We start from the raw sequence: 25,909 nt of genomic DNA on the forward strand, positions 1-25,909 counted from the left end.
TCCAAGGCCTTGACATTCCTAATGTGTGGTTTTGAGAATTGAACACAGTATTCCAGCTGCAGCCTACCCCAATATTTTAAAGGCTCAACATTAACTTCTTTGCTTCTATACCCTTGTCTTAACTATTCCAACGCAGTCTCGCCTGGCTTCCCATGTTCTACCATCTGTAAACTTGAAGCCATCAAAAACTTTGCACGAATGTTATAACGGTCACTGAGTCGCTTTCACCCATCACCCTGAGGAGAACTGTAATTTTAAAATTCTAACCCTCGCTTTCAAATTCCTCCAAGACTTCACACCTCCATATTTATGTAATTTCCTCCAGCCCCACAACCATCCAAGATATCTGCACTCTTGTAATTTTGGTCTCTTTAACATCTTCGATTTTAATCGTTTCACAACTGAAGTTGCCAAGGCCGTTGGCTCTAGAATTCCCTCCCAAAACTTCTCTTCCTCTCTTTCTTCTTTTAATACTCTCCTTAAAACCTATCTCTTTGACCAAGCTTTTGATCATCTGCCCCAATCAATATCCCTTTGTGACTTGGCGTCCAAATTTGTTTTATAATGTCCTGTGAAGCACCATAGGATGTTTTATTGCATTAAAATATAAATAAAAGTTATGCTCTATTCCTCTTAATGAAATCAAGCATACCATTTGCTTTTTATATTTAACTGCTTTCTCAATTTGTCTAATCACCTTCAGAAATTTATGTACGTACAAATTCAAATCTCTGTTCCTGCAGCCCCTTTAAAATTGTACCATTTAGTTTATGTTGCCTGTCCACATTCGTCCTACCAAAATGCATCACTTTATACACATTAAATTTAATCTGCCACAGATCTACCCGTTGCACCAGTCTGTCGATGTCCTCCTGAAGTCTATTACTATCCACCTCATTGTTTATGGCATTTAAGTTTGATATTATCAACAAAATATTGAAATTAAATCCTGTATACAAAAGTACCATTGTACAGTTTGTCATACCTTAATGAACAAAAAAAAGCTGTTGCGAATTAAATGAGTCTTTTTTGTAATCGTAACATTTCTTAATGTTATTTAGCTGGTCACTGATGCGATATGCTATGGTGCAGCTGGTGCTACATAATTTGAAGAACTTTTACCCAATGGCAGGGCTGGATCTTTCAGGTACCTAATTACCATCTCTATTTCTTTCATAGTGTAATTTTTTTTTATTCATTTATGGGATGTGGGCGTTGCTGGCCAAGCTAGCATTTATTCCCCGTCCCTAGTTGCCCCCTAGGTCAGTGGGCATTTTAAGAGTTAGCCACATTTTGTCCCTGTGTGTGTTCTCTGCTCAAGGCAGTAACACATGTTGTGGGATGGCAAATTATTAATTTATCTTCACAATATGAATACATATTATGCGCGATTATAATCTACAGAAATTTCCCACTTTTGGCAAAATTCCAACTTTTGACTCATGGAATTAAACCCATATAATGTTTTTTTCTGACCTCCACCTTCCCCCAGCCGCCACCACCTCTAATGCAGCCAAAACCGGGAGGAGAGAGTCTCAAAGTCTGGAGAATCTCTGCCAATAATGAGGCCAGGAGTAGGCTCGGGAGTGCCACCACTTATCCGACTGGAGGGCACGCTCTGCTGCCGACCACTTGGTGGAGCCAGAGGGCTTAGGCAGGCAGGAGATGAGTGGGCAGAACTGCAGAGCCCAATTCTCAATCTGGTGGGTGGGGCTGGGAGAGCAGCGAAGCCCGAGTCTTGCTGGGGGTGGGGAGTGGTGTAGCAGAGCCTGAGTCTCAACAGGGTTTGGCAGGCCAGTGGTGTGGGGGTGGTTTGGGTTGGGTGAAACGATGCTGAGTGAGTGTGGGTGGGGGAGAAGAGGGGGTATGGAAAGAGAGGCTGCTGAGTGATTGAGTTTATGTGGATAGCTGCTGATTAAGTGGGGCGAGGGGGATTGGGAAGAGGCAGGGTGACCAACTGTCCAGGATTTTCTGGAATTGTCCCGGCTTTTGCCTCCCTGTCCTTCGTCCCATGCGCCATTTGTCCTGGAATTCTCCTGACAATGACTGTGAGACTGCTCAGAGGCTCTTCTTGTAGCTGCCCAAGCATCTTTGGTGTACGTGCACATGTGCTGTCCAGCCTTGGCAACACACCTCCCCCAAACCCCTGGTCAACAGTCCCACCAGCATCCCCCTGTCAAAGTATCCCTTACTTTTCTCGGACCACGCCACCCCCCCCCCCCCCCCCCCCCCCCGTAGAATTGGTCACCCTAGGAAGAGGGGCTTCTGAGTAATGGGGGCCGGTGGGTTGGGTGGGGGTGGGGGGGGAATGTAAGTGGTTGGTGTGGTGAAGGGAGAGGGGCTCATTACAATGTATGGGGGGGGGAGAAGGGCTTCACTGAGTCTCCTGGCACCAAGGAATTTGGCGAGCTTGGCTGAAACCTACAGGAACACATAAAATAGGATTGTTCTTTAATTGCACTAAGTTTAATTATATACCGAAGGTTACTGCTCTGTGTTATGATCAGAATTTGTGCCTAATCGGGGTGTTTTTATGTAAGGTGTGTATACTACCTTACTCTCAAGAGTAATTTTTTTCTAAATAAAAATAAATTCCAGCAGCAGGCTTTTTGGTGGTTTTTAAAAATCAAGAAGGTTATTAATTATCTCACACTTGCTCCAGATGTTTAAAATGCATCGTCTCATTCACACTCTCACATACGCAAAGATTAGATACAGATGAAGTTCGAGTCCTAATTATAATAATTGATTTTATAATTGTGTCTATGTCCACGCAGGCCTGATGTCGTCTTAGTTGAGTTCCAACTTTAGTTGGAATGAAGGTCTTCATTCTTGTAGATGAATAGCCAGGAGATTGGTTCCCAGGTGGACTTGGAAGCCAGAACAAGTGCAGTCTTTGGCTGCATTAGAAGACTTTGAGATATCTTTCTCTTTGCTGCCCCCCACCACCCTGGCAGAGGGAGATGAGAGAGAGGTGGAGGTGGGAAAGGGAGGGAGAGAGAGGTGGAGGGGGAAAGGGAGGGCGAGAGAGGTGGAGGGGGAAAGGGAGGGACAGAAAGGTGGAGGGGGAAAGGGAGGGACAGAGAGGTGGAGGGGGAAAGGGAGGGACAGAGAGGTGGAGGGGGAAAGGGAGGGACAGAGAGGTGGAGGGGGAAAGGGAGGGACAGAGAGGTGGAGGGGGAAAGGGAGGGACAGAGAGGTGGAGGGGGAAAGGGAGGGGCAGAGAGGTGGAGGGGGAAAGGGAGGGGCAGAGAGGTGGAGGGGGAAAGGGAGGGGCAGAGAGGTGGAGGGGGAAAGGGAGGGGCAGAGAGGTGGAGGGGGAAAGGGAGGGGCAGAGAGGTGGAGGGGGAAAGGGAGGGGCAGAGAGGTGGAGGGGGAAAGGGAGGGGCAGAGAGGTGGAGGGGGAAAGGGAGGGACAGAGAGGTGGAGGGGGAAAGGGAGGGACAGAGAGGTGGAGGGGGAAAGGGAGGGACAGAGAGGTGGAGGGGGAAAGGGAGGGACAGAGAGGTGGAGGGGGAAAGGGAGGGACAGAGAGGTGGAGGGGGAAAGGGAGGGACAGAGAGGTGGAGGGGGAAAGGGAGGGACAGAGAGGTGGAGGGGGAAAGGGAGGGACAGAGAGGTGGAGGGGGAAAGGGAGGGACAGAGAGGTGGAGGGGGAAAGGGAGGGACAGAGAGGTGGAGGGGGAAAGGGAGGGACAGAGAGGTGGAGGGGGAAAGGGAGGGACAGAGAGGTGGAGGGGGAAAGGGAGGGACAGAGAGGTGGAGGGGGAAAGGGAGGGACAGAGAGGTGGAGGGGGAAAGGGAGGGACAGAGAGGTGGAGGGGGAAAGGGAGGGACAGAGAGGTGGAGGGGGAAAGGGAGGGACAGAGAGGTGGAGGGGGAAAGGGAGGGACAGAGAGGTGGAGGGGGAAAGGGAGGGACAGAGAGGTGGAGGGGGAAAGGGAGGGACAGAGAGGTGGAGGGGGAAAGGGAGGGACAGAGAGGTGGAGGGGGAAAGGGAGGGACAGAGAGGTGGAGGGGGAAAGGGAGGGACAGAGAGGTGGAGGGGGAAAGGGAGGGACAGAGAGGTGGAGGGGGAAAGGGAGGGACAGAGAGGTGGAGGGGGAAAGGGAGGGACAGAGAGGTGGAGGGGGAAAGGGAGGGACAGAGAGGTGGAGGGGGAAAGGGAGGGACAGAGAGGTGGAGGGGGAAAGGGAGGGACAGAGAGGTGGAGGGGGAAAGGGAGGGACAGAGAGGTGGAGGGGGAAAGGGAGGGACAGAGAGGTGGAGGGGGAAAGGGAGGGACAGAGAGGTGGAGGGGGAAAGGGAGGGACAGAGAGGTGGAGGGGGAAAGGGAGGGACAGAGAGGTGGAGGGGGAAAGGGAGGGACAGAGAGGTGGAGGGGGAAAGGGAGGGACAGAGAGGTGGAGGGGGAAAGGGAGGGACAGAGAGGTGGAGGGGGAAAGGGAGGGAAAGAGAGGTGGAGGGGGAAAGGGAGGGAAAGAGAGGTGGAGGGGGAAAGGGGGAGGGGGAGAGGGAGAGGCAGGGCGGAAAAGGAAAGGGAGAGAGGTGGAGGGGGGAAAGGGAGGGAAAGAGGGAGATGAGGGAGAGAGAGAGGTGGAGGGGGAAGGAAGGGAAAGAGGGAGATGAGGGAGGGAGAGAGAGAGGTGGAGGGGGAAGGAGGAGAGAGATGAGGGAGAGATGGAAGGGGAAGGAAGAGAGAGGGGTGGAGGGGGAAGGAGGAGAGAGATGAGGGAGAGATGGAAGGGGAAGGAAGAGAGAGGGGTGGAGGGGGAAGGAAGAGAGAGATGAGGGGGAGAGATGGAAGGGGAAGGAAGAGAGAGGGGTGGAGGGGGAAGGAAGAGACGGGGCAGGAAGGAAAGAGTGAAGGGAAGTGGAAATTATCCCAGCTAGGAAAGCACAGTGCTGCACATGTACAATACAGTATTTCAATTTTAACATTGGTTTTGCTGGACAAGAAATGTCTGAAGGAACCTAACTCCGGCTTTAACATTAAACCCTATGGGAACCCATGATTCACTTAAAATTGTTTCACTTAAAGTTGTGATTTTCAAGGATGCAACCACAACTGGAAGTGAGGACTTATTGTATAACACTCAGAGACCAACATTCTAGAGATCCCATATTCCTCAAACGCTGTTTCATCTTTAAACAATGAGATGGTTAAACTTCACAGTACCCTTATTCAGGTCCATTTTTAACTAAATATTGGTTGCAGATTTTTCTTACAGTCCATAGTTTAAATGCCCATCATCATGGTTAAGTTACAGCCATCTTGACAGGTTTTGTGGCCACTCTGAAAGAATGATCCGACAGTCCATAATATCCAATATCCTCATGTTTGTAATGAGCATGATAGCTGCTTTAATACCTCCACCACTGAAAGTGGGTGGAGGTAACTTTTTCATCCGTTAGTCTGATTTTCTGTACACAATATATCTCAAAAACTAATGGATGGATTCCAAGAAAATTTGGGATACAGGGTATGGTCCAAGGGAGAACTGATCGCTTTTTGGTGAAGATATTGATCCAGATCCTGGAATTTTTTAAAGGGTCCATTAACATTCGGAGATGGCGAGAATTGACTTTTTTTAGAATGTTTTTATGGCACAAAAGGAGGCCATTCAGCCGACTGAGTCCACGCCAGCTCTCTGCAGAGCAGTCCAATCAGTACCTTTCTGCTGTATAGCCCTGTAAGTTTATTTCCCTGAAATGAGGTTTTGTTTAGAATGTTGTTGATTGTTTTACAATATTGTAGATTGTCTCGGCTGCTGTAGGTGGAATTTGTCACACCTCTCAAAATGTGAGCAGTTTTCAAAGCAGGTGTTTGGACGTAAATTAGCTTGAAGTCCCCTCAGTGAGATGAAACTCTCAATAAAAAGATTTATTTTTTCAGCTTTGTACTTAAAGAGTAAAAACCAGACAGGAAAGGCCTCAAAGAAGACTTGAGTAATTGAAATAAAGTTAACACAGCATGGCATATCCACTCTATCGAGTACCTGTTCACTTGTTGCTGTTTTATTTTTCCTGGCATATGAGGTCATGTTAATTTTCAAGAACTTTTCTTTCATGGGATGTGAGCATTGCTGGCAAGGCTAGAATTTGTTGCCCATCCCTAATTGCCCTAGAGAAGGTCGTAGTGGGTTAAATTGGGGTCGCATTGGAAAATAGTTTGTGAAGTACTGCCATAGTTCTTCATTTCACATGTGCATAATCCAGCAAGGTTGTTAGTATGGGATTCATTCTGTATTACAAGCACTAACTGCATTAAATGCTGAAATGCTGTCACTTTGGCGATTTTATATGCATGTGTTGGTTCACAGTCTTGTTGATAATTAGGAGGTAAACAACGGGAAAATTGATATTTCTACCCACTTGAAGTCCAATAATTCCACCTACTTAGTGACACAGAAGTATTTGCATTCACAACAGATCATGAAAAATGCCAAAATTGATTTCTTGTCACAAAAAATGTTTACACCTTTTTGTCTTCAGCCACTTTTCTAGAGGAAAGGAAGCGCAAGATTATGATTGGATGAAACATTTATGCAGTGGTCTTCCAATTCATTAGCTTTAATAACCTTATAATTTTCCCAAATTCTCAGGTTTTATAATGTGAATTGTTTTTGCTATTTCATCAATGTTTTAGCATCTTTATTGCTCTCTTGCAGAACTCCCTGTTTGTTCCCCATCATGCCACGCAATTTTAAAAACTCTTCAACGTTGGGAACAAGTATTGCTTCGGCGCCTTGAATTATTTGGCGGCCCTCCTCCAGACTTCATCTCAATGCATGCCAGTGAAGGCACAATCTCTTCAGGTCCTGCTCTTCTCGTCCACAAAGCATTGCTGGAACCCACCAATACACCATTTAAGTAAGAGGAACGAGCCAAAAATATTGGATAATTTTAACTATCCCAGAGTGGACAAGAATAAACATAATGCACAAAGTCAAAGTGAAAAATTATTAATCCATGGCTATTTTCTAGATCTATATGATTTTTGTCCAGTAAAGAAAGATGCATTGTTGACTTGCTTCTAGTTGAGGGACAAACTAAGCAAGGAAAGAGTTAGGAATTTGAGCCTACCTAAGTTGTGATTTCCATGTAAAAATAGAAAAGAATATTGAAAAGTCAAAGATAAGGATACTGGAGTGTAAGAAGGCAAATTCTAAGGAATTGGGAATTAGTTCTGAAAAGTATGAGCAGAACTTTAGGAAAGATGAAGTCATCAAGCTCTGATGGCAAGCACCTTAGGCTTAGGAAGAGAGGGGAAAGCAGAGGTTCTGACCATGATTTTTTAAGTTCTCTTCAAGTGTTCAAGTTGTATTGTAGAACTGGAAAGAAGATAATTTGACACATATGTCCGATAAGGAAAGCAGATTAAACTGGCTAACTGTAGAGCAGTTGGTTAAATGTTGATTTTGGGTAAATATTTAGAATCCATAATTCAAGATGAAATTAATGAGCATTTAGAAATGCACAGGTTAATTCACAGCAGCTAGCACACATTTATTAAAGACAAATGTTTGACAGATTTAATAACATCATTTGGAGCTGTAACTGATTAGCTAGATTAAGAGAATGAGGTAGATGTATATATGGATTTTCAGAATGCATGCAATAAGGTGCCTCAAGGGAAGTTGTTAGAGAAGTTTAGGCATATGATATGAGGAAATATAATAGCATGGATAGCCATTTAGTTGATGGTGTTAAGATAAATGGGTGTTATTGAGAATGTAGCAAATTTGAAAAAGGATCAGAACCTCTTGGTTCAATGCCAATTCCACTTTTATTCTTGAAATATGGAGATAATTTGAACTTTGATGTAAGGAACACAGTCTTGAAACTTTCTGGCAACCAACGATAGGAAGGTTTGGTAAATATTGAGGAGAACTGTAAAAGATACCAGCTAGACTAATGGAATGGCCAGAAGCATGGCTATCAATGTGACGTAATAGATTTTAGGAAGAAAGCAAGGAATTAGGTTATATATTCAATGGAAAGGCACTGTCTCTGTTCACGCACACTTTTCAGAGGGTTCAAATATACAGGGGGGTATGCAAACTTGTATTGATTACACAGGGACAAGCAACACAGCATGCCAATACCTGCGTTGTCCATGTGGCTATCTTCAGTGAGGAGGCTCTCAGCCCAGAGCGCTATCTGCCCCCGGGGAATCAAAATGTCAGCAGTAGCATGTGAACACATTTCTCCCCCATAATTTCCTGAAAGCACATAATAAAGGACAACAGTATTTTAGATTTTATTGATAGGGGCATAAGGTAGAAGAGTAAAGAAATAATTATACATTCATACAAAATACTGGTTAGACCACAGTTAGAGTAATTTGCAATTTTGAGTGTGCTATTAAAGAAAGGACATTAAACCCATAGCATGCAGTGTAGACTGACCAGATTTAATGTCAAGGATCAGAAAATGTAATTATGAAAAGATCTTTGTGATACTGAGTTTTCAAGTTAAAAAGATTTTCAAAGTGGATAGGGAACTCCTATTTCCTCTAGATGAGGTGTCTGTTACAAGGGTTGTTTAACAGAGCCCAGGAGAAATTCTGCGATGGTTGTTGGAATCTAGAATTTTTTGACAAAGGAATTTGTGAGGCAGAGCGAATTGCATTTTTTTAAGGGAAAATTCACTATTTGTAGGTTATGATACAGGGCAATGGGGAGAGAGTAAGGCAGTGAGATTAGTTTTGCATTGCTTTCACAAAAAGCCAGTGCAGACTTAACGAGACTAATGTTAGTCTTCTTTGCTGGAAACTGTATTTCTATGGTTCTAATATTGCATTTTAATAAAATAAGGGTACTATTATTTGTATTTTCACTTGGAGATTTTCAGTGAAGAAGGTGCTTTTTTTTCTATTTTCAATTATACTATTAAGTGGAGGGTGGGAACCATCTTCTAAAAGGCAATTACCGCATATTTGAAATTACTTCTTCTCTGTAGGTCAAAACACCATACTGTACTTCCTGTAAAGAGACTTTGGCAATACCTCGTCAAACAGGAAGAAGTACAAGAGATCTTCATTAGAAATATTTTCACAAAAAAGAGATGCCAAAATGAGGTCTGTAGTACTAGAATAAATGAAATGTTTAAACTTATTTCATTTTCGCTATCTACTTATTGTTACTATTCACGTCTTTCTTTCCATGTAACTCTATATACTGTCAATGGCTGAATGGTAGTTATTTTAAAATTAGATGATAATGAGTCTGTTATCTGTTTAAGAAGGCTGAAGGAGTTTTGTCAGGAATTAACTGACTCTTTACTAAAATTTGTTACATGAGTACTAATTAAAGATCACAAGTATTGTGAAACAAATTCAAAATACAAGATTGAAAAATCAGGAAATTTTAAAGTACTTATGATGCAACTGTTTCACTGATTCTGGGACCGTTGCATATAACGTGTGTAAAATTCTGCTGTTATTTATTCTAAGGTAGTGCCATCACAAAACAAGCAAAGAAAGTAACTGTCTGTTTGTGTACATGTTGAAGGTGCTGCAGTAGACCCAAGCCTGTTTACTTATGTCTCTATTATGTTTCTGTTTCCATAATCACAACTGTAACCTACCACTGCACCTCTGGAATGACACAGCAGGTACAGTAGCTTAGTGGTTTTGTTACTGGATTAATTATTCCGAGACACGGATCTTAATCTTAGCATGGCACTTGGGGAATTTAGGTTCAGTTAATTTAAATGTTTCCTCATTCATAGGACATGGATGCCACTGACAAGACTGCTATTAATTTCCCTTGAGAAGGCGGTAGTAAACTGCTTTTTTGAACTACTGCAATGTAGTGTAAGTACACCCACAATTCTGTTAGGTAGAGAGTGACAAAGGATCAGCAGTATATTTCCAAGTCAAGATGCTGTGTGACTTGGAGGGCAATGTGGAGGTGGAGGTGTTCCCAGGTGTAGTCTCTGTCCTGGTTCTTCTGAGTGGTAAGGTCATTGGTTTGGAAATTGCTGCCAAAGAAGCCTTGGTGAGTTGCCACAGTGCCTTTTAGAGGTGTTGCATGGTGCACCAGTGGTGGAGGGTGTAAATGTTTACAGTGGTGGATGGGGTCCTGGATGGTGCTGAACTTTGAGTGTTATTGGAGCTGCGCTCAGCAAGAGAAATAGAGGGTATCCTATTACCAACACAGTCAAGGATGGATGCACCTGTGACAGGTAGATTGGTGTGTCACAAAGTCAGGTAGGGTTTTCCTATGTGTTAGTACTTTCACTACCTGCTATAATGGCAGCTTTGTCTTTCAGGGCTCAGTCAGCCACTCTTAATGTACATTGAAGTCCCCCATTCGGGGTATGTTCTGTATCTTAAATAAATAATTCTGGAATATAAAGCTAGTATCAGTCATGGTGACGATAAAACTACCTGATTCCTGTAAAAACCCAATTGGTGTAAATATATCTTTTAGGGAAGGACATCTGCTGTTCTTAACCTGGTCTGGATCATACGTGATTCCAGACCTACAGCAATATGGTTGACTGTTAACTGCCCTTTGAAATGGCCTAGCAAGCCACTTGGCTGTATCAAAGCCACTACCAAGATCTGTAATCACGTGAACTGCAGCAGTTCAAAACAGGAGCTCACAACCACCTTCTCAAGGGCAAGTGGGGCAGGGCAATGAATGCTGGTTTTGCCAGTAACACCTATGTTCAGTGAATGAATTTTTTGGAAAAAACTGTCCCCATGCTCTTGGCTGACATTTCCACCACTTCCTGCTGGAGTTAACCTTCCCATTCTGCTCACCATATGCACCACTTTGGACTCTGACAACAGATCAATCACTAAATGACCCCGCAGCACATCAAAACTTCCTGCCAAATGTCAAGTCACACTTGAACAAAGATCTTTCCATCCATGACCATAACATGGATAATTATATTTGGTTGCCTGCTTTGACTGAAACTTGGCTCACCTGCCAGTTTCTGAAACCTCCCTGCCTTACAAATATACTTTGCATCATCTGGTCTACCTAAAGTTTCTCAATGGCTGTGTGGCACTGATCACCAAGTCACACCTTGGTTCATTCCCCTTGCTGTTCTGGCCTGCTTTACCTTATTCCATCCCTCCTAGCTCTGCTTTACAATCTGTTTTGCCCACCCCACCACCTTCACAAGCCTCACCCTGTGTTTCTCAATGGGAGGCCCTCCATTTTTCTCCTTCTGCTAAAGTGACTCCAATTCTTCAGTGATTTTAATTTCTATATAACTCTTCTTTTCCTCTTGTCCTCTGCCCTCCCATCCTTCCTAAACTTCTGCTTTCATATAAAACATTCCTACCCATGTTCATAGCCACCCCTCAATGTTGCCTTCACTCATTCTGCTCCTATGGTTTCAATCACTGATCAGGCCATCTCTCACCAGTTCTTTATATTCCTCACCTCTCACTTCCTACCCATTTGCTTCTGGATTTCTTTTCCTCACTATCAGCCTTAGGTTTTACCTCAGCCACTTCCACTTTCACCTCCAACAACAAATATGCAGAGTTTGTGGACTTGGCTATCACAAACCATCCATTCGCCTACCTCAGTTGCTTTCCCCTCTTCTTCCACCAAGCTAAACGTCTCTAGGCTTTTCTTTGCTGTAACTACAAGACTACATGTTTCTCTAGTTCTCTGTCTTGTCTCGTTTCCTCACCAAGCTCATTTATCTCCTTCTTATGTCCAACTCCCTTACAACCATGTCCGGCCCATCTCCAGTTCATCCACTCCCACACCTTCCTCTCCCTCCCAGAACCATGATAGGGCACCCCCTTGTCCTCACTTATCACCCCACCAGCCTCCGCATTCAAAGGATCATCCTCCACCATTTCCGCAAACTCCAGCATGATGACACCACCAAACACATCTTCCCTTCACCCGGCGTTTTGCAGGGATCGTTCCCTCTGGGACACTTTAGTCCACTCCTCCATCACCCCCTACACCTCAACCCCGTCCCATGGCACCTTCTCATGCAACCGCAGAAGGTGCAACACCTTCCCCTTTACTTGCCCCCTCCTCATTGTCCAAGGGCCCAAACACTCCTTCCAAGTGAAGCAGCATTTCACTTGCACTTCCCTCAATTTAGTCTACTGCATTCGCTGCTCTCAATGCGGTTTCCTCTACATTGGAGAGACCAAAAGCAGACTGGATGACCGCTTTGCAGAACACCTTTGGTCTGTCTGCAAGCATGACCCAAACCTCCTGTTGCTTGCCATTTCAACACTCCACCCTGCTCTCATGCCCACGTGTCCATCCTTGACCTGCTGCAATGTTCCAGTGAAGCTCAACGCAAACTGGAGGAACAGCACCTCATTTTCCGACTAGGTACCTTAAAGCCTTCCAGACTGAATATTGAATTCAACAACTAGGTCTTGAGCTCCCTCCTCCATCCCCACCCCCTTTCTGTTTCTTTTACAGCCTTCCAGACTGAATATTGAGTTCAACAGCTTTAGATCATGAACTCTTTCCTCCATCCCCACCCCCTTTCTGATCCCCCTTTTCCCAATAATTTATATATATTTTTAACTGTATTTCCATCCATTGTTTTATCTCTACCTTTTAGCCTTTTTCGACCACCCCACCCCTCCCCCACACGGGCTGTCTGTCCCTTGCTCGTCCTGGTTTCTATCCTTAATGTCCCCATTAGCACATTTCTTAGCTAATATCGCCACCGTCAACACCTCTTTCTCCTTTTGTCTATGACATCTTTTGGCAATCTCCATCTATCACTGGCCCTCTATCCATCTCTACCTGTCCCACCCCCCCTTAAACCAGCTTATATTTCACCTCTCTTCTATTTTTCCTTAGTTCTGATGAAGAGTCATTCAGACTCGAAACGTTAATAGTATCCCTCTCCACAGATGCTGTCAAACCTACTGAGTTTTTCCAGGTATTTTTGTTTTTGCTCTAGATTTCCAGCATCTGTAGTATTTTGCTTTTCCCTTTCTATGCTAGCTGACATGGTTCCATCTCCTCAAATACTGTCCCCATTCCTTTCAAAGTTATAGATGACGACTCAATGAATTCACCCAGCCCCTTTGTTCTTGCAATCTGCTGCTCCATCTCCAATCTATTTCCTCCCCAACGTGCTTGTATATGTCGTCAGTACCTAAATCCATGCCCATCATTCCTGCAGCTCCCTGTTTGGAACACTCTAATCAGATTTCTGCACCTACTTCAATGATGAAACAGCACTGGCCAAAATCATTGTGACCATGGTGCATTATCCCTCATTAACCTTTGCTTGGCCTTTGACATGATTGCTCATACCTTCTTCCTTATACCACCTCTTCCCTGTTATTCATAGCCAAGAGTGGCTCAGTAGCACCACTGCTAACCGAGCTGGCCAAGTTCTAAAGAATGTAGTTGCTAGACACGGTGTTTGGCAAGTGGTGAGGGAAAAGCCTACTTGACCTCGCCCTCATCAGTCTGCCTGATGCAGATGCATCTGTCCCTGACAGCATCAATGGTGACTATCCCGCAGTCCTTGTGGAGATGAAGTCCTATTTTCACATTGGGATACCCTCCATCACATTATGTGGCACTACCACTGTGCTAAATTGAAGATTTTTAACAAATGTATCAACTCAAAACTGAATGTTCATGAGGCAGTGTGGGCCATCCGCAGCAGCAGAATTATATTCAGCCACAATCTGTAACCTTGTTGCCCGGAATATTCCTCGCTCTACCATTGTCATCAAGCCTGGTTCAGTGAAGAGAGCAGGAGAGCTTGCCAGGAGCAGCACCAGACATACCTATAAATGAGATGTCAACCTGGTGAAGCTACAACACAGGTCTACTTGCATGCCAAACAACCTAAGCAGCATGAGATAGAACTAAGCGATCCCACAGCAACAGATCAGATCAAAGCTCTGTAGCCCTGTCGCATTCAGTTGTGAACGTAGGTGAACAATTAAACATCTTTTGGCTATCTCCACCTATCACTGGCCCTCTATCCAGCTCTACTTGTCCCACCCCCTCTTAAACCAGCTTATACTTCACCTCTTTTCTATTTTTCCTTCGTTTTGTTGAAGAGTCATATGGACTCGAAACTTTAACTGTGTTCCTGTTTGCAGACGCTGTCAGACCTGCTGAGTTTTTCCATGTATTTTTATTTTTGTTTTGGATTTCCAGCATCTGCAGTTTTTTGCTTTTAACTATTTGGAGGAGTAGATCCATAAATAGTCCCATCCTCTGTGATGGGAAGCCCATCAAACGAGCCTCGCAGCCATGTCCTTTAGAACTTGGCCAGCTCGGTCAGTAGTGCTGCTACCAAGCCACTCTTGGTGATGAATAACAGAGAAGAGGTGGTATGAGGAGGAAGGTATGAGCAATCATGCCAAAGACCAATTGTTACGACCCAGCAGTTGGTAAAGCTGAGCTATTCAAAAATTCCAGAGCAAAACTTTAAATAACCTATATTTTTAAGTGGTATGTTTGAGATGCAGCTCTAAATTCAGGAATCAGACCACCAGTTCTCATGAGATTTTATATTGAACTAAATGAAACATTTTATTAAGTTACAGCACATTATATACATACACACGGCTACAAATTACTACTATCATAATTTTTAACAAATCCCCAGACTAATCTCTACTAAGGCAACAGCAATCCATAGATTTTTAAGCATACACCAGGCAAAGCATATTCACCTTACAAATTCAAAATGAGGTTCCTTTCACTTTGGTTCCTTGCAGACACAGTCTTGTCAGTGCAAACGACAAGGCTTGAAGCATTTGCAACTATCTTCAGCCAGAAGTGCCGAATGGATGATCCACCTCTCCCTCCTCCTGAGCTCCCCAGAATCACAGATGCCAGTCTTCAGCCAATTCAATTCACTCCACGTGATATTAAGACACGGCTGAAGGCATTGGATACTGCAAAGGCAATGGGCCCTGACAACATTTCAACAGTCGTATTATAGACCTGGGCTGCAGAACTAGCCTAGATCCTAGCTAAATTGAATTAGTACAGCCATAACACTGGCATCTATTTAGAAATGTGGAAAATTGCCCAGGTATGTCCTGTCCACAAAAAGCAGGACAAATCCAACCTGGCCAATCGCCACCATCATCCACCACCTTAAACATTCACTCCCTCCACCACCAACACACAGTAGCAGCATTGTGTACCATTTACAAGATGCAGTGCAGCAACTCACCGAGGCTCCTTTGACAGCATCTTCTAAACCTACGACCTCTACCACCTCTAAGGACAAGGGCAGCAGGTGCATGGGAACACCACCACATGCAAGTTGTCCTCCAAGCCACACCATCTTCACTTGGAACTATGTTGTCATTCTTTCACTGTCACTAGTTCAAAATCCTGGAACTCCCCTCCTCACACCATTGTGGGTGTTCTTACACCACATGGACTGTGGTGGTTCAAGAAGGCTACTCATGACCACCTACTCAAGGGCAATTAGGGATGGACAATAAATGCTGGCCTAGCTGGTGACGCCTACATCCCTTAAAAGAATAATAAAAATAATCCTTTCCATCATTCGGTGTGCAAAACTGCAAAGAGTATTTCAACTATAGTCTCACGGAACTATGATTGATCATCACCTCTTTTTGTATTCAGTGTCACTATAAGTAAAGTTAATAATTTTCAATTTTCATGCCTTCCTGCCTGCTGAAGATGCTGTTTATCTCCCTGTCCTTCAAATCCATTGAGAGTTTTACCAATTAGGACGGCGTTATATTCTCTGTTCCCTTTTCCAAACATATTACTTCATGTTTATCTAATTTGAATCATAATCATCATGTACCTGCTCATTCCCTAGCTGGTATGTTGCTTGTAGTCCCTCACATTCTTTCTCATTGTTTGCCATGTCTTTATCTCTTATCAGGAAATGAGCTTTTGTAGTTCTAATATTGCCTAATTGCTGATTAAGTTGGGTCTATATTCTCTGAAGGTGCTCAACAGGAAGGATATTGAGAGGTTGTTTCACCTGGCTTTGGCTGTAGTTTCAGGAAAGGGGGCTGATCAGTCAGGACTGAGCTGAGGAGAAATTTCTTCTTTTAAAGGGTTATGAATCTTTGGAATTCTCTACTGTAGAGGTTATGGATGCACCATCATTGAATATATTTGAGGCTGAGACAGAGGGATTTTTGGCCCTCATAATCAAGTGGTGTGGTGAGCTGGTGGGAAAGTGGAGTTGAAGCCCAAGATCAGCCATGATTATATTTCCGGCTCGATGGGCTGTATGGTCGTCTCCTGCTGCAATTTCCAATGTTCTTATATAAATGGCATTGTCTTGTAGCTCCTGGGTGTTCTACTGCTTTGCTTGGTAACTCTTAATTAAAATATTGATAATATACACTTCTAAGATTATAGAGCAATAAGAGTTTAATTTAGTTGAGTTTTGCTGAAAATAAAGATGCTGTTGAAGCTTTTTGTCTTTCACTCTTCAGGACACAATCACAAGAATACCAATTGTAAAGGGAACAACAATTTATAGTGCATGAGTAGAGAGTGCTGATTGGTTGGCCAGTGGACTCTGATAGAGGCATTGCCATGGAGAATGCACCAGGGAACGGTTAACTACCAAGCTTTTGTTTAAATTTGAACTAGGCATGTCGACTCTGATTAGTCAAGGCATCGCCATGGGGAATGAACCAGGCAGTAGCTGTCCCGCATGCTTTTGTTTAGTTGAAAAAGGCACAACGTGTGACATGCTCCTTCTGTCTGTAAAAGGCAGGGCCCTGTGTGTACATGTGTGTAGTTTCTAGCATGCATAAGTGAGCCACACTGCGACCCCAAAAGGACAATCTGCCTATCACCCAAACGAGTAATATGGTATATGAATTTCAGTGCTGATGTGACGCTAGATATGTCGGCCGTACTTCCGAATGACTGGTAGGTCGGATCAAACAACATATCCCTTTGGCTGTTCACAACAGGCAAAGAACTGACTATGCACAACCAACCCATGCTTGCAAAACTCAAAACATAGTGTCCAACATTAGATGTGATTCCTCAATTAGAAAGCACTTGCTGAACGATCCTGACTGTGCTAAGAATTACACTGATGACCAATTTAAGATTATCAGTTGGGCTCACAGTGCGGCTCACTTAAGTGTGCCCGGAGCTACGTACATACTGGACCCTTCCTTTGCAGACAGAAGTATATCCCCACGTTGTGCCTTTTTCAACTGAACACAAGTTTCGGAAACAGTCATTTCCCATGGCAGTACCTTGACCTGAGTTGACCTGCCTGGTTTGAATTTAAACCAAAGCTTGGCAGTTAACTGCTCCCTGGTGCATTCTCCATGATAATACTTTTGCCGATCAGAGTCCACTTGCCAATCAATCAGTGCATTCTTCTAGTGCAGTATAAATTGATGTTCCCTTTACAATTGGTATTCTTACAAATCTGTCCTGACGAATGCAAGCTAAAAAGCTTCGACAGCATCTCTTCTTTTCAGCAATACTCAAATACTGTACTCCCAAATTACTATTATTTAAGTTTGTAAAAACAAAACATTTGTCCTGTTAAAAATATTAAAAGAATTGGCCAATCTAATTTTATCTGGGAGATTATTTTGCATTTTTTATATCAAATTAGTCTAATAGGACTTCCAAGTAGCGATAGAAAAATAAATGTAATGTTTAAAAGTAGTGTTTATTGTTAGGCCCTGTAATCTTTTTCAATTTTTAATATAAAGAACAGATCATCACCTTTAGCAATATTTTGTAATTCATGCTTAATTCATTTTGTTTAAACCATTTGTCTTGTGGCTGTTCTTTGTTCTGTGATGTAGTCAGTAGACACTTCCAATGAAACAGTCAGAAATTCTATGATGGAGGAACCTAGCATCGACAAGGTACAGCTGAATTGTTAATATCATCTCTGGCACTGTCGTGTTCTCCCCAGGAAATACTGTTCTGTAATGCAATGTTAGCATCAAGCCTAACATAATTTGAATAAATAAATAGCTGAGTCTGCATTTTAAAATCTATATATTCAAATAAACTCAAGCGCCTGGGGAGACCACACATGAAATTAAGTTCATAAACTGCCAGGGTAACAGTATTCACCATATCATGTATTTGGAAATATAAACATTTCCTTTTACTTGGTGTGCTAGTGAATTGCAAATAAACAGGAATGGGTTGGTTTTTCCTTTACTTGCAAAGATGCTAATTTTGACAGGTGCACATTTATGTTTTAGCATGAGGTAAAGTTGCTGTTTTTCACGACAGTTTCAGATATGTTTCATTGGAACTTTGAAGAATTAAAAATGCAGATATGCATCAGTATCAGGCAAATTAAGCTGGTGAGAAATGAGGAGCACTATCTTACACATAGGGCAAAGTTTTTACCCCGGTGGGCAGGCACACATCCGACCAACTCGAGCGTAAAATGAGAAGCGTTGATGTCAGGTGAATGCCCCAACATCATGCAGTCGCATAATATTTCGGTTGGCTGGTGTTGGAAATGTGCCTGCCAACAATTAAAAGGCCTGTTAAGGTCATTAAAAAGATAATTGAACGATAGAAAGGCGAAGTGGCCTTTGCATCCCACCCATGGATAAGGCTTCCTAAAGCAAAATAAAATAAAACTTTTAAAATGACGTGTCACATGTTTTATAATGTTTTTCATATCTTTATTTTTTAAAACTCTTCATCTCCCTGAGGCAGCTCTGTGCCTAGGGGAGATTATGAAGTGCACGCTCGCGCGCAGGCGCAAAGTTTGCACTTGTCCTCCTCCTTCCCGCCTGCACAGGCAGCACTGAGTGCTGCCACTCGCGTTTCAAGGCCTGCCCAGCGTGAAATCGCCTTCCAGCCTCGATCGCGGGTGGCTTTTAGCTTCCAAACCGCCCCCGCTGAGCCTGCCCGATATGGTCAAAGTTCTGCCCATAGAACAGCTAAGAACTGTACAGACTGACATGTTAAAGCATTTTAAATATTCTACTCAAATGGTCTTTTATGAAGAAACCTTCAAATACCTTCTATTATGGCTTGTAATATGTTAAATATTGCAATTGGGCAAATTTTTGCTATGCGTTGTTATGGTTTGCTGTGTATGTGCAGGACTCAGTAAATTCACATTTACTATATTTAAATCCTGATTAAAATCACTACGTACAGGAAGCGTTCTCCAGAATTTCTGCAGGTTATGCCTATTGAGAACTCTTCTGTTCTACTTTGTACGAAGTGTGGAGGATCTCCATAAGGGATGTAGACCATTAAGTTCCTTGAGCCTATTGCTCCATTTCAGAATATCATGGTTGATCTGTACCCCAACTCCATTTACCTGCGATTGATCCATAGCCTATGATACCCCTACCTAATGAAAGTCTGTCAATTTCAGTCTTGAAAGTTTCAATTGACCAAATTTTTTGAGGAGAAGAATTCTACATTTCCAGTACTTTTTCTGTGAAAAAGGGAACTTCCTGATTTCACTCTTGAAAGACCTTGATCTAATTTTAAGATTGTGCCCAGTTCAGCCAGCAGGGGCAAAAGCTTTCCTGTATTTACTTTTAAACGCTGTAATTAAGTCATGTTTCAATCTTCTAAATTCAAGAGCATTCAGACCAGTTATGCAACCTATCTTAATCTAACTCATCAAGGACTGTTGTCATTTTGGTAAATCTGTGCTGTATCCCCCTAGAAGAAGAATATTGTCTTCCCATGCATTACCAAGAATGGAATGTAGTACTGTACTTCAGCTGGAGCCTGACCAAGGCTGTACAACTGAAACGTAACTTTTCCTATCCTGTATTCCAACCCCCAAGAGATAAATGTTATAATTCCATCAATCCTTTTGATGACTTTCTGTACCTGTGCCTGGACAATTCCTTTGCTCCTTGTCATTTTCTAATCTTTTGCCATTTAGAAAATATTCTGAATTATCTTCTTGGATCCAAAGTAGTTGACCTCAAATTGAACACCCATGTACCACAGTTTTGTCCACTCACTTAATCTTGACTGTATCACTTTATAACTTCCTGTTGCCATCTACAAAACGTACTTTTCCTCCTAATTTAGTGTCATCTGCAAACTTGGATGAAAGAATAGTTTTATATCTTAGCTTTTTAACCAGGGTTTTGACATATGAGCTCCCAGTACCAATCCCTGGGGACACTACTTACCACATTTCGTCAATGAGTACATTCCCTTTATTTCTACATTGTCTCCAAATACCCAACCAATTTGTAACCTATGTTTACTTCCAATCCCACGTGCCTTGTTTTTACTAATAATCTCTTATACAGAGCCTTATCAGATTCCCGTAGGAAGTTCAGATAGACAACATGCAAAGACAATACCCATAGACACTCCCTTGTTAGAATCTTACTGAAGATTAGCCTTTCTTAACTTATTCTTTCAAATTTACTCTGTCTCTGTGATCAGCTCATACTTTTTCAAATGCTCAGTCATTCTGTCCCTGATGGTAAACATCTGTGTATATCCTACACCACTGTCCTCTTTTCCTCAACGACATTCCCTTCCTTGATACAATTCATAAACAAGGATTGAATGACCATATGTACCCTGAAGACATCAGCTTAACTTCTTCCGTCAACCAGACAAGCACCTTTATGCTGTCAGACTTTGTTTAATATCAAATCATTGATTAATCAAAACATCCTTTTAATTAAACTGAGAAATTTGAAGCCATGATCGTCAGCCCCACATAAACTGCTTTCGTGTCTATCTTCTTCCCCAGTCACTTGCTCGGAGTGAATGAAACAATACGAAACCTTAGTATTCCGCATAACACAGAGGTGAGCTTCAAACCTCACGTCCTTTTGATCATCAAGATTACTTGCTTCCATCTTAGCAACCTTGTCCCCTTGCCACCTTCTCCACTGAAAGCCTTTTATCATTTACGAACTAAATTTTTCCAGTGTTATTTAAAGCCTTTCCTCCACTACCCTGTATACATTCTAACTCATCCAGAATCCATCTACCTGCATGCTGCCTTGCACCAATTTTGGTGCAGTATAGGTTCCACCAGGACCACTCGGTTCAGATCTCATTACAGCCTTGATCAAAATATGGACAAAGGAACTAAATTCCAGAGGTGAGGTGAGAGCGACTGCGCATGGCATTAAGGCAGCATTTGATTGAGCGTGGCAGAATGGAGCCCCAGTAGAATTGAAGTCAGTGAGAAAACTCTCCACTGACTAGAATCATTACAAACACTAAGGAAGATGGTTGCAGTTTTTGGTGGCCAATCATTTTAGCCCCATGAATTCGCTGCCTGAGCTCCTTAGGGCAGCGTTCTAGACCCAAACATTTACTTCATCAAGGATCTTTCATCCATCATAAGTGTGAATGTTCACTGATGATTGCAGAGTGCTCGGTTCCATCCGCAACTCTTGAGGCAATTAACACCTATGCATTCATGAATCAATATCTGGACAGTTCAGGCTTTTCATGGCATATAACATTCATTCACACGAGCCAGGTATTGTCCATCTCCAATAAGGAGGAGTCAGACCACCACCCTTTGACATTCAACAGCATAACCATTGTCAAATCCTCCTCCATTAGCATCCTGTCAGGTCACCGTTGTCTAGAAACCTAATGGGATCTGCCTGGGGACAACATCCTGCAAGGCAATCGCTTCCCCAAAGCCTTTCAATCCTCTACAAAGCACAAGTCAGGAGTGTGATGAAATACATTCCACTTGCCTGGATGAGTGCAGCTCCAACAGCACTTAAACTTGACACCACCCAGACCAAAACAGCCTGCTTAATTGGCTGTTATAGAGCAGAAGTGTTCCTAATTTGTGTTTGGGAGAATTTTCTATACAAGTATGTTTTCCGTCTAACAAGGAAGGAGACATTGGTGGATCTGGTTCTGGAGAGTGAGGTGGAACAAGTGAATCAAGTGTCAGGAAGGGAACATTTAGGGGACAAAGATCATCATATCATAAGGCTAAGGTTAGCTACAGAAATAGACAAAGAGCAATCCAAAGTAAAATTAATTAATCAGAGGAGAGCTAATTTCAACGGGTGAGAATGGATCTGTTCCAGGTAAATTGGAAAGGAAGATTGGCAGGCAGCACTGCAAATGAACAATGGGATGCCTTTAAAGAGGAGATACTTTGGGTACAGTCGAGGTACATTCTCATGAGAGGAATTGGTAGGGCAAACAAAGTCAGAGCTCCCTAAATGATAAAAGAAATTCTAAGATGAAGCAGAAAAAAGGCACCTATGACAGATGTTGGGTTGATAATACAAGTGAGAATCAATAAAAAGATCAGAGAGGAAGTGAAAAATGTTATGATCTTATTGGAGACCAGTAAAAAAGAAATTCGAACTCCTGAAAGGATTATGCTACAGGATTTCGCATTTCAAATAGAAACCTTTACAGTTTCAGAGTTAAACAAAGCAAGTACTACATTTTGTGAACACTTATTCTTTAAGCCCAAAAGTCTCAACAAACACTCCCTATTCTACTTCTGTTTCCACCCAGGGTTCTTTTTTTCATTCAAGGGATGTGGGCTTTGCTGGCAAGGCCAGCATTTATTGCCCTTCCCTGGCTGCCCTTGAGGTGGTGGTGGTGAGCTGCCTTCTTGAACCGCTGCAGTCCATGTGGTATAGGTCCATCCACAGTGCTGTTTGGGAGGGAGTTCCAGGATTTTGACCCAGTGACAATGAAGGAATAGCGATATAGTTCCAAGTCAGGATGCTGAGTGGTTTGGAGGGGAACGGCCAGGTGGTGATGTTTCCATCTATCTGCCCTTGCCCTTCTAGATGGTAGTGGTCGTGGTTTTGGAAAGTGCTGTCTAAGGATTCTTGGTGAGCTTCTGCAGTGCATCTTGTAGATGGTGCACACTGCTGCGCCTGTGCATTGATGGTGGAGGGAATGATGGGGTGCCATTCGGGCTGCTTTGTCCTGGGTGGTGTCAAGCATCTTGAATGTTGTTGGAGCTGCACTCACCCAGGCAAGTGCAGAATATTCCATCACACTCCTGACTTGTACCTTGTAGGTTGTGGACAGGCTTTAGGGAGTCAGGCGGTGAGTTACTTGCCACAGGATTCCTAGCCTCTGACCTGTTGTAGCTACAGTATTTATATGGCTCGTCCAGTTCCACGTCTGGTCAATGGTAACCCCCAGGATAGTGGGGAATTCAATGATGGTAATGCCATTAAATGTCATGGGGCGATGATGAGATTCTTTGTTGTTGGAGATGGTCATTGCCTGGCACTTGTGTGGTGCAAATGTTACTTGCCATGTATCAGCCCAACCCTGGATGTTGTCCAGGTCTTGCTGCATTTGGACATGGACTGCTTCAGTGTCTAGGAGTTGCAAATGGCGCTGAACATTGTGCAATCATCAGCAAACATCCCCACTTCTAACCTTATGATTGATGAAGCAGCTAAAGATGGTTGGGCCTAGGACACTACTCAGAGGAGCTCCTGCAGTGATGACCTGAAGCTGAGCTGACTGACCTCCACCAACCAAAACCACAACTATCTTCCTTTTGTGCTAGAAATGACTCCTATACATTATGGGATCTTGCCAGTTTCTTCACCTCCTGGGACCAAACCGTTCTACAGCTCCTGTGAATTCACAGTGATTCTCTTCACTGTTCCTGCTGTTCTCCAAGGTATGAGATTTCTTGGGGTCCTTCCACTAGCATCCAACTAGGCAACCCTCCAGCTCTCTCCTTCAACACCTCACAATTAATGATGCCCCAGCTCAAGCATGGGCCTTGGTACATTCTTGCTTAGTGGCTTCTAAAGCAAAAAACACCCTTGGTTTCTGATAGTGCTCTGCTTCTGGTCCACAGTTTTTTTACAGCTTCTAGCAGATTCTCTCTCTGCCTGTTTCCAAGCTGTTCCAGCTCCAGACATAAACTGCTTGTCTCTTTGAGAAATCACACAGGAATAAAAACCTCCCTACAATCTGCCCCCAAAGTAATGTGGCACATTGTGATGTCCCACCTAGAGATTCTAATTAATTATCTTGACCTTCAAAACATCACTTGATCATGAGACTCATATGAATAATTTATATCTCTCATGGGGATTGCAATCTTACCAGACTCACTGGCTCCATTAGGAAGCTACAAGACTTAGCTCTCACTCTAACCCTTTTAAGTAAATATGGGCCATCTTTTGAATTGTAATTATTTTAGGGGTTTTTACCAGTTTCTCAATCGCAGGTTATTTTTTCCATTTATCTTGCATATAGAAATTCAATTCCCAAAACTAAAAGTTATACTCCTAATTTTATGATTCATATGTTTTAGATATTCATAACAAGAAATAAGAACAGCAAAGAGGAAGTGTGAGAAGAGAATGGCAGCTAACCTAAAAGGGGACCCAAAAGTCTTATATAAGGATAAAAGCAAAAGGGTGGTAAAAGGAGGAGTTGGGCCAATTAGGGATGAAACATGGGATCTGCGCGTGGAAGCAGAGGGCACGACTGAAGTACTAAATGAATAATTTGCATCTGTCTTTATGAAGGAAGATGATGCTTCCACAAAGTTGCTATAGTGGAGGTAGTTGAGGCTTTGGATGGGCTAGAAATTGATAAAGAGTGGTCATTAGAAAGATTGGCTGTACTTAGAGTTAATTAGCCGCCAAGACCGGCTCAAATGCATTTGAGGATGCTGAGGGAAGTAAGGATGGAAAATTTGGAGCCAGTAGGCATGATTTTCCAATCCTTAGATATAGGAATGTTGCCAACAGACTAGAGAATTGCAAATGTTACACCCTTGTTCAAAAAAGTACAAAGAAAAGCCCTGCAACTGCAGGCTAGTCATTTGAATCTTGTTTGTGGGAAAGCTTTTAGAAACTATAATCTGGAACAAAATTAACAGTCACTTGGACAAAGGTGGATTAATTAAGGCATTCTAGCACAGGTTTGTTCAGGTCAAGTTGTGTCTTGAGGGTAATGCAATTGATGTGGTTACATGGAGTTCTATAGGGCTTTTGTAAAAGTGCAGAAAACTAGGCCTGTCAGCAAAATTGAAGCCGATGGAATGAAATGAACAGTGGTAGCATGAATGTGAAGTTGACTGAGGGACAGGGAGCAGAGAGTGGTGGTGAATGTTTTTTTTTGGATTGGAAGAAGGTATAACAATGCGGTTTCCCAGAGGTCATTGTAAAGACCTCTACTTTTCTTGATTGAGATTAATGACCTGGATTTGAATGTGCAGAGCACAATTTTAAAATTTGCAAATGAAGCCAAATATGGACCTTTGAGGAGGATGGTGACAGAGTTCAGCAGGCAGGCTGGTGGAATTGGCATACTCGTACTAGATGAAATTTAATGCAGAGAATTGTAAAATGATACATCTTGCTAAGAAAAATTAGGAAAGACAACATAAAATAAAGGATACAATTCTAAAAGGGGATGCAGGAGCAGTACGATCGTGGCTGATCTCATTTCGGCCTCGATTCCAATTTCCCACCCTCTCCCCATAAACCTTTTAACCCGTTACTAATTAAAAATCTGTCCATCTCCTTAAATTTATTCAGCTCCCCGGCATCCACTGCACTCTGAGTTAGTGAATTCCACAGATTCACGACCCTTTGAGAAAAGTAATTCCTCCTCATCCCTGATTTAAATCTACCACCCCTTAGCCTAAAACTATGGCCTCTCATTCTAGAATGCCCCACAAGGGGAAACATCCACTCCACGTTTACTTTGTCTATCCCCTTTAGCATCTTATATACCTCAATTAGATCTCCTCTCATCCTTCTAAACTCTAGTGAGTATAGGCCTAAACTGCTCAATCTCTCCTCATAAGACAAGCCCACCATCTCTGGAATCAATCTAGTGAACCTCCTCTGAACCGCTTCCAATACAACTACATCCTTCCTCAAGTAAGGGGAACAAAACTGTACACAGTATTTCAGGTGCAGTCTCACCAATGCCTTGCAACAACACTTCCTTATTTTTATACTCTATTCCTTTGGCAATAA

At 43.0% G+C, this 25,909-nt stretch overlaps 1 protein-coding gene across 4 annotated transcripts in view; it reads left to right on the plus strand.

The window, feature by feature from the left end:
• The window catches only part of LOC121277398 (dmX-like protein 1), a 258,411-nt gene that overhangs the window by 187,307 nt on the left and 45,195 nt on the right, over positions 1-25,909 (plus strand). The window contains exons 31-35 of one of the 4 annotated variants that reach the window (XM_041186812.1): positions 1,062-1,147; positions 6,672-6,873; positions 8,965-9,082; positions 9,616-9,618; positions 17,777-17,839. In XM_041186812.1, coding sequence (XP_041042746.1) covers positions 1,062-1,147; positions 6,672-6,873; positions 8,965-9,082; positions 9,616-9,618; positions 17,777-17,839 — 472 coding nt within the window. The remainder of the gene's footprint in view (positions 1-1,061; positions 1,148-6,671; positions 6,874-8,964; positions 9,083-9,615; positions 9,619-17,776; positions 17,840-25,909) is intronic. The other 3 variants (XM_041186814.1, XM_041186813.1, XM_041186816.1) reach the window with 3 other exon arrangements.

The sequence above is a fragment of the Carcharodon carcharias genome, chromosome 4, assembly GCF_017639515.1.
Source record: "Carcharodon carcharias isolate sCarCar2 chromosome 4, sCarCar2.pri, whole genome shotgun sequence".
NCBI classification, from domain to species: Eukaryota; Metazoa; Chordata; class Chondrichthyes; order Lamniformes; family Lamnidae; genus Carcharodon; species Carcharodon carcharias.